This window comes from Oryzias latipes, chromosome 24, assembly GCF_053564925.1.
Source record: "Oryzias latipes strain Hd-rR chromosome 24, Olatipes_Hd-rR_3.1".
In the NCBI taxonomy this organism is placed as follows: domain Eukaryota; kingdom Metazoa; phylum Chordata; class Actinopteri; order Beloniformes; family Adrianichthyidae; genus Oryzias; species Oryzias latipes.
Genome location: NC_136260.1, coordinates 7,424,524 through 7,433,894, shown reverse-complemented (window position 1 = coordinate 7,433,894; position 9,371 = coordinate 7,424,524). Strand labels below are relative to the sequence as shown.

The 9,371-nt window shown below is 40.5% G+C and overlaps 1 protein-coding gene across 2 annotated transcripts; it reads left to right on the top strand.

Moving 5' to 3' along the window:
• Window positions 1-1,330: 1,330 nt before the first annotated feature.
• selenol (selenoprotein L) lies at window positions 1,331-9,125 on the top strand. 2 transcript variants are annotated; one of them, XM_023953256.2, is made up of 9 exons: window positions 1,331-1,538; window positions 2,075-2,153; window positions 2,235-2,288; window positions 2,968-3,013; window positions 3,232-3,359; window positions 3,468-3,582; window positions 3,660-3,782; window positions 6,377-6,514; window positions 8,205-9,125. In XM_023953256.2, the coding sequence occupies exons 1-9, from the start codon at window positions 1,448-1,450 to the stop codon at window positions 8,361-8,363; spliced, it is 933 nt and encodes a 310-aa protein (XP_023809024.1). In that variant the 5' UTR covers window positions 1,331-1,447; the 3' UTR covers window positions 8,364-9,125. The 2 variants fall into 2 exon arrangements, with proteins under 2 accessions (XP_023809024.1, XP_078798724.1); XM_078942598.1 differs by having other exon boundaries at window positions 1,337-1,538; window positions 3,468-3,573.
• Window positions 9,126-9,371: the final 246 nt, after the last annotated feature.

Sequence of the window (9,371 nt, the reverse complement as noted above, 5' to 3'; positions counted from 1 at the left end):
ATGCATCAAGCCTTTATATTTCTAAATCCAAAACAGCTTGTGCATTTGTCTCTCAATCAAACAAAAACAAAATGAAATATGAATTTAGGTTTTTTCTAAAGGAAATAGATTCTTGTGTTTTTTAGTCCTATGGTTTAAATTTCCTTATTATTTGAACCTTTTTTGCTGTCTTTTCATTCATTTCTTGGCATTAAGGACGACTCCAGCCTGTTCCTCAGGCTTTGAGTTCTGACGGCTGTAAAGAGAGCACAGACTTTTAATAATAAAATATCTGACATCAAGATTTAGATGGCTCTGTGGCAGAATGCTGCATATATCCTCGCAATAACTCCTGCATTTTGCTCCAGAATCACAGAAAGAATCTGCAGAATCCATGGCTCCTCTTGCAGAGAAGCTTTTAATCAAATGCAGATTGTTTTCATTTAGCTTGAAATGGTTCATAGTCTGGGAAAATTGGCCATATTTTGAAATGCTTTTTATTAGTTTTTCTTTTTATGCATTCTCAGACCCCACTTAAGGGTTCAATCTGCCCAGTTTCAGCGCTGCATGCTAAACTGCAGAGGACAGGCTCTACAGTGTTTGCAGACAGTCTGGAGTCCAACTTTGATTATAAAAAGGCCTTAAATGTCCACCAAGCTGCTCAATTTATTCTTCTTATATCCAATGTAAAGTTAACAGTTTCAGATTTTTGTTTAATTTGTTTCTTTAATGTTTTATTTGTCCCATCATTTATTTTAAAGTCTATGTCTGAAGTAAAATATCATCATCATCGTCATCATCGTACCCTTCATTCAAAGGGAGATCTACATGTCACATTGTTTGCCCTGCACATCTTAAATCTGTGTCAAAACACACGTGTAAATTGTCACTATGGCATTTGGATATTTTTGAAATGTTGCAGTGATGCCATCACTATTGGAAAATTTCACAAATCCCAGACATTTAACTCATTTGAACCACTTCAAAGAGAGCGGCCAATCTTTCACAAATGTTTGTGAAAACATTGTTTTTATGCACCTGTGACCAGGCCAAGTCATGACGACACCTGATTCTGATCATTTGGATGGATGGGCCAATACTTTGGTAATATAATGTATTTTGAAATCCCCGTTTCTCTATCTTTGGCAATGAGGTCAAACAATACATAAAACACAATAAAATATTCTGACAATGAAAAAAACGATTAAAACACTCAATTCGTGCGTCAGTTTCAATGACTGTATAAAATGCAATAATACCCCCCTTGTTCTTTTCCTATCATTATTATATTGCACTGTTTTGTACTGGATCGTTGTGATCAATAAAGTTTTTTAAAAAAAAAGCTACTTCCTATATACAATGCCGGAGGGGTCATTCAGTCCAGTTCTTCTATAAAATCAGGTGTTCGCCGCCTTTCGTCCTGTTACTTTCTCTGAGGGGCGCGCGAGCTAAGGAAGCAGCCGGTAAGATGGAAGAGCACGAGACCTTAACGCGCGCGCTCAGTCTGCTGGTGAACCTGGGCCAGGTTTTGCTGCAGAAGGCTCAGCAGGAGGCTGCAGGTATGAATAAATGTCTACCAAAATCAGACTACGGACGCATTGATGTCGGAGTTTGAATTTAGCGCTAAGAGGAAACCTTATAAGCCTTCACTTAGTCCATTAGATTTTTTATTTTATTTTAAATACTTTTATTGTGACATTTCCGGCTGTTAAAAGTTGAAAAAGCAGTGATTCATGCTTTACAGTCGAGTTGAATGTTCAATCCCATGATGTTTTTTTGTTTTTACGTTTTGATTGTTTGTAAGGTTAACATAAATATTCTTGGTTTGTAAAAAATGCTGAGTCATCGTTACATGGATGTTGACTTAAGTCATTTCAACTCATTTGGAAACATAATTAGCACATCAATTAGTATTCAAAGCTATTTTTCTGTTGTAACTACATAGAGTTCCTTCTTTTATATTTGTTTCTGCCAACAGCATCAGGTGGGGCCTCTTGGGAAGGGGTGTGTGTATGGGGGGGGTTGATGTAATCCCTGTCATGCTGGTCAGAAAAATGCTGAAATCTCCAAACAAAGCTTCTCTGTTCTCACTCAGCCTCCCTGGAAACCTTCGTTCTGTACAAAATCACCACGATGTTCGGCCTGATCACCGCCGGGGCCGACTTCTACAGGAGGTGGGCTCCCATCATCAGAGTCTGACACATTAATACCAGATCTATAATACTTTGACCTGATTCTCTGCTGTTTCTGCGCAGCCTCGGAGTGAAGACGAAGAGTGAGGCAGAGGAGGTGTGGAAGAAGTCATACCAGTAAGTGTTTTCAGGGCAGATGCTTCATTCAACTTTGTCCTGATCCTACGATGGAGTTTTCGAGCAACTTTGTAAACACTTTTTTTAAATTATGACTTTAAAGTAGTAAATTTACATGAAAAATATGTAATAACTGTTAAATTTTGAGCATAAAGTCGTAAATTTACGATTTCTTTGTCTTGCAAAATTACGAGTTTCTTTCTTTTAAATTTACAACATTAAATCTGTTAAATTTATGATTTTTTTCTGGTTAAATGTACGACTTAAAATTTCATGATTTTAGTTGTTTATTTTTGGTGGCTCTAAAACTTTTGAGTCTTTCAATCAATTTTTATTTCCAGAAATGTTAAACTAAAGCAAAAACTGTAACTTAATTTTGTGAATCTACAATTTATTTTACCTATAAAAAAAATAGAAAGAGAAGAATGAAAGTGGTGCAAAAAAGCATCATTAAACTGAGGCGGCTGCAGCGCCCCCTAAAGTCTGTGTATTCAAAACCAAAGATTTTTCAAATGTTGGCAAAATTATTGATCTTTAAAAAATGTTTCTGAAATAACATTTAATGATTGGAAGCAATATTTATCTACAATAAATCTAAAATGTCACTTTCAGTTTCAGCCAATTTACTTTTGCTTAGAAAAAACTGTTTTTTAACACATTTGATTGTTTTGTTTTTTAGCCATGAAGCTGTAAGAGAACAAGTGGAGGAGCTTCTGCAGCTGGAGGTCTGATTTTATTTATATATATATTCACACATATATATATTTTATATATATATATAATAGATATATTTACATCTTTAATATTTATTACTTCTCAGTTATGTTGAGAGTTAAAATGAACATTTATTGCTGTACATGCTGTATGGAATATTTTTTAACAACACATCTGTAACTCACTTCTCAGCTCTACACTTAGATGGCAATGTACTGTGTGTCTGCAGAGCGAATGGGACGCGTTCCTGCAGAGCGTGGATGAAGATCTGCAGAGCACAGATAAGCTCCAGTCAGGTTCGAAGGCGGCAGACAGAATCGGCGCCGACTCTGTGTTCACAGATGCTCGGAGTGCAGAGTGAGTCTGCTGTTGTCTTTTTTTAAGACTTTAGCCCAACTGTAAACTTTATCTACTCATCATCAAAGATGTTTAAAAGTAAGGTTTAAGCATTGTGGGTTTTTCAAGGAGTGTAACCCTGGGTGAGTTCCTGGGCCAGAACCAGAAGCTGCTGTTGGTCCTCATCAGACACTTCGGATGACTGCCATGACGAGACCACGTGGCCGAGCTGGAGGCCAGTGAGGTCTGCTGCCATTGAGTTTTGTGCTCCAATTTTCTGTGACAGCTGACTTGTGGGTTGGACTGTGTTCTGTTGTGCAGAACCTCCTGCAGGCTCAGTCCGTGCGTGTTTTGGTGCTCTCCTTCGGCAGCGTGGAAGGGGCTAAGCTGTGGCTGGAGCAGACCGGATGCAGTTTCCAAATGCTTTTGGATCCACAGAGAAAGGTTCACGCTTTGAAACTTTTTAGTTCTGCATCAGATTGACAGACAGATAACTTCATTCAAGTTCAAGGGAACAGTCATTTTCTTTAAACACGGCAATAATACTTAATAAAAACATAAAACATGCATGAAATACTCAAAGAATAACATCAACAACAAAATAAAGCAATCAATGTGCTTCAAAGCGGCATTTAAGGCAGGGATTGCATTTGCGATTACTTATTAAAAACAGTCCTGCGCCCCCTGCTGGCCATGGATGGTGAGGGTCTGCAAAAATTCCACCAGGTGGAGCAGGTGTACTGTTTTGCAGTTTTTCTCCATTGGTTTGGCTCATTTCTTGAAACAGAAATTACATTCTCAGAACTCTAAGATCATTTGGCAAAACAGTCTTACAGTTTAGCACAACACAATAGCTTACTTGCAAAATCTAATATATCTCCCAAAACTGTTCACTAATGCTTCAAATCTAAATTCCTCTCCCATGTAGAGAGTCAGTGCCACCAAAATGGCAAAGATCCTTCTCAATTGCTTTGGCTCATTTCTTGATCAGACCGGATGTTCTCAACACTCTTGGTGCTTTTACCAAAATAATGTGGATGGTTCGGCAAAACGCCATGGTTCACCTGCAAAAGCTCATATCTCTCCCAAAATAACTCACTCATGTCAAAACTAAATTTCCATCTCATTCAAACAGTCTGTGCCCCCAAAATACTTTGTCCCTGTGGCATTGTGTAAGCACTGCATGTCAAAATGATTAGATGCTTTGTCAACATAGCAGAGGACCATTGAAATATCCCTCATGTCCACCTTTCAGTCTTAGCTTGGTCCTTTATTGACAAAGGTAACTGTACTGTTTTTGTATACAGTAGCTAACAAAATACAATTTTGTATAAAACTGGAAAAAAGAAAAAGGATTTTAGGGTTACAGTTGCCTCTTAGGTTCAACAGCACACTCATACTGCCAAGGAAATTGTAACCATTATCATTCACACACATTCATACATCAGAGTAAAAAAAAATGTATACAGCATAATATACTTTATAATTTAAACACGAACAAAAAACAGTGACAATGATACGCAGCCTACAGTGCTGTAAATAATGCTTGAGTTTCACAACCAACAATTCTTCACTGGTCGCTGTCCTCACCCTCCCTCTCCTGCCCATCGTCCTCACCCTGCTGGTCATCCTCACGCTGCTGTCTGGCTACAGATTCTTGTCCACATCACAGCATACATTCTCCCTTGCGATGCAACGAGGGAAGAAACGGCGTGCATGTGGCAACCATCCCCTACACTGATCTCCTGTAATGTCCTCACACGCAGCATCCATTGCATGGAGCAGGGACTTCTGATCTTGAGCCCGATGCTCATACACTCTCCACCTCCAAGCGGAGAAAAACTCCTCAATAGGATTGAGGAAAGGACAGTAAGGTGGTTTGAACACTAAGAACATCCTTGGATGAGTAGTGAACCAGGTCCTGATGAGCGGGCCACGGTGGAAATTCACATTGTCCCATACAGTAACATATAGTGGTAGGTGAGGCCCTACGAGACCTCTCTAGGTTTCAGGGATCAATTCAAAATAATAAATGTATCAAACGTTCCAAGGGATTCCTATATCGTATTCATGGTATATGTTCTTGCCTAATTTTGACAATTGAACAGACTATTGTGCATGTGATGACTTACACAGTGAAATGATGCTGACTCATTTTGGAGCAAACAACCATTAGACTGAGAATCAACAATCAGTTTAGATCAACAAGATCTATTCACTTGGAAATTGTGCTAAATGAAGGCATTGAGACATGAGACATTGAGACATGTACTAAGACATTTGCAATTGGATGAAACTAATGAGAAATGCCATTCTGTTGTGAACAATTGCCAAGTGGTTTGGAGGTTTGTCCATGTTGTTTTGAGAATGTAATTTCTGTTTCAAGAAATGAGCCAAACCAATGGAGAAAAACTGTAACACAGTTAAAGACGGGAGTTTGTCTTTTGGACATCCTGCAGGTCCTTCTTCCCTTTGACTCCATAGCACAACTCCTTGGTTTTGAAGATATTAAGCTTCAATGAACGCTAAGTCAATCCATGGACCAGAGCGTGGACCTCCTGCCAGGTCCTATAACACAGATATGCTATAAAAGCCAATCATTTTTAGGAGGGTTAATCCTTCTGTACTCCAGGAGATGTTGTTGGTGTACACAGAGAAAAGAACAGGTGATGCCACGCTGCCTTAAGGAAGACGGGTCTTCAAAACCATTTGGATCAACGCAGCATTGTTTACCAGCACACGCTCTGAACTGTTGCATAAATCCACACTATTAGTATTTTGTGAACCAATGTGTTAATTTTAGCTGATGAAAAGTCTGTGATAGAAGCAACTTAGAATCTTGTAGCAACTCTGTCATCAAGCTTCATACTCACCCAGCACGTGTAGCGCGTTTAAAAATGCACAAAAATTGTGTTCTTGAATGCACGTTTAGTCCGTGTTCACACTGGACTAGCAGGGAGGGGCTTCTTCTTTTTTTTCATGAATTGAGTAAAGAGTAGCTTTTTCTTTACACAATGCATTATTCTTTCTTGATACAGGTCTACAGGAGTTTTGGCCTGGGCTCGTCCTACTCGAAGGTGTTGAAGTTTGACTGCTTGCTGAAGTACTCGGAGTATCCGACGTCAAACAGAGACTTCCCCGACATTCCCCCTCGTCTTCTGGAAGACCTTTACCAGGTGCAAAACTGACAACTGCTTCAAAACTGTTGTGGGATTTGAATTTAGTGTTCAGAATTTGAATTACATTTTTATTATTATTAGTAATTTTAAGATTTGTATCCTTTCTTGGTAACATTAGTGGTTAGCTAATGTAGCAGCTTGTGGTAACACCCATTGACTGTACATGAGAACTGGACTAAATGAGAGTGATGTCACCCATAGAAAATGGTTCCCCTCTGGCTCCACGAAGCCAATTCAGTCGCCATTTTATCAGGATACGGACATTTTAAACATTATATAACACTGTTCTTCATGAACTGTTTATTCCAAAAAGAAAAATTACACGAACACACGATCAAAAAACTATATCGCTTCAATCTTTTTTTTATTTTTTTTTATTTTTTATTTTTTTTATTTTTAACTTGTCCTGTCCAACAGCTGGGCAGACAGACGAGAGCTGAGGGCCTCTTGTGTTGGACATATTTTGCTTTAACAAGAGGGGTTATTAATCTTCTGACAAACCAAAGGTATGTCTGAATAAACCCCTTTTGTAATTGAGGCCAAACTTTATTAATTTCAATCATGTCTGAAAATCTTTGGTGTTGGACCGGACGGAAAAGGAAAGAGGGGAAGAAGAGAGAGGGACGCTAGAGAGAGGGGGGGGTAGGGGGTGATAATAGGAGGGGAAGGGGGATAAGACCATGAAGCAGCATACAGCAACAAGTTTACTGGTTGTTAATCATTATGGTAGGTTTCAAATGCAGTACAAAAAGGGCGGGGCCCGTCCACACACACACTCCAATGTTACAAACACACCTGGTAGCTGCAAAAATGTCCACCTGTCGACATGTACACAAAACAGATAGTGTTCACACACGCATACGTATGCCTTAAAACCAACTAGTGTGAAATATTTCAGTCATTCAGTCATGCAAGCTATTAGTGCAAAGGTGAGCTAACACCAGCGCTCAGGTGAGGTTTTATGTTCTTCTAAAATGGATGGTGGAACGTGAAAAGAAGGAGGGAGAGTGCCCAGCCATCCCCACCCCAAGACCCCCACCGCAGCAGCAGCGGCAGCCGGAATCCCCCCAACGCCACACGGGAACCGGCAGGGAACAACCGCCGCCCGGGCGACCAAGCCCGCCACCCAGGCCAGGGCCAGCAGGGCCCCCGCAAGGCCCCCAGAGCCAGAGGCCAGGGAAGCACGGAGGGAAAGGGAGCGCCGCCCCAGCCCAACCAGGAGAGCAGCCCCCCCGCCGCGCCGGGAGAACCCAACCGGAGCCCCACCGGAGAAGGACGCCCACAGCCCCAAACGAGCACCCCACCACCGCCCAGGAGTTCCGGGCATCCCCCCGCCCCAACCCCAGGTACGAGCCAGGACCCCCCAAGGGAGACCCGCTCCGCGCTCCAGGCAGCCATCCGCCCGGCCCACGGTTGGTCCGCTTCAATCTTTCTAAGGCTTCAATCAACAATGAGTCTCGCTAACAGCATCTCTGTGACATAGCGTTATTTAATTGGAAGTTCAAACAATGATTATTTAAATTAACTTCCTGTCCTACTTCCTGTTTGGAACGCCAGGGGGGAGGGGTCACTCAGCCAGTGGTCATACACAGTCAATGGTCTCAACCTTGTTATACTTAGGTTAAAGTCTTTATATAATCTTTTTGTAATATTTACAAAAAAGTGTAAAACCAACTTTTTTTTTCAGATGGGTGGGGATTTTTTGTTGGACGACACAGGAAAAGTGCTTCTTTCTCATCCGTCTAAAAGCCCGCTGGACAGACCGAGCGTGTCGGACATCCTGAAGGTGGTGGTGGAGGAGGAGGAGGAGGAGGAGGAGGCAGGCGGCTCCAGTGACACTGAATAACACGAGGTCCAGAAACAGTAAAGCATCCCTGACTCCAACCACAGAGGAGCATCAGAGCTTCAGTTCACGCTGATGACGCCGCTTCTCGCCCTCATGACCTCATGAAGAGACGTGGCCGATGCTGAGTGAAGAAAAGAGCTGATCTCCTCTGTCGAGTCGCTGTTTTCAGGAATTCACCTGTGAAGTGAATTACTTTCTGTTGTAAGAATGGACTGTGACTGCAAAAGTATCACTTTTAGTTAGTGCTAAATTATAAAGGAGATTAATCAATATTAAAAATAAGTCATGTAATTTACTCACAAATATAAGTAAGAGCAAAAAAAATAGATAAATGACTTACTTGGATGTATTTTATTGATTTAAAGATGCATCAGATAAAATGTCCATAGTTTAAGTTTTCAAGGAAAATTTAACCTTTTTTTTGCTCTCAGATAATAGTATCAAACAAAACCTGTTAAAAACTTTTATTTTCTTTGATTAAATTCTTACACTTCTCATTTTTATCAGTAAAAAAATGTTATTGATGGGATTTAAAAATGAAAAAACAGTTTTTCTTCTTACAAAATTTGACTTTTAGCATTTCCACCTTCTGCTACTATGTGAGTGGATTATAAATGTTTACAATCAATTCTAATGAAAATTCATAAAAAGATGTTTCTCATTGAGCGTTATATGTTGGACAACACACATTCTGTCATTATCTTTGCGTATCTTTAGATCTAAATGAACTTTATTCATCCGAATAGAACACGTCAACCTAAACCTACAGTTCCTTTTTTGTAAAAAGGTCCCCAGTGGTCTTAAATATGATTATGCCGTTTTCTGCAGAGCGGAAATTCACCACTGTGTTATGGGCGGGACCATTGTTCTCCTTCCTCTACCTGTTACTGAGAGCTCTCTGTTTACATGCGCTCCTGCTGGCTTACAGCCCCTCACACCTGTCATCAACAAGGCATTTCTGCCCACAGAAGGGAAACCCAGTAGATCAGCAGTTTCTGAACTCCTCAG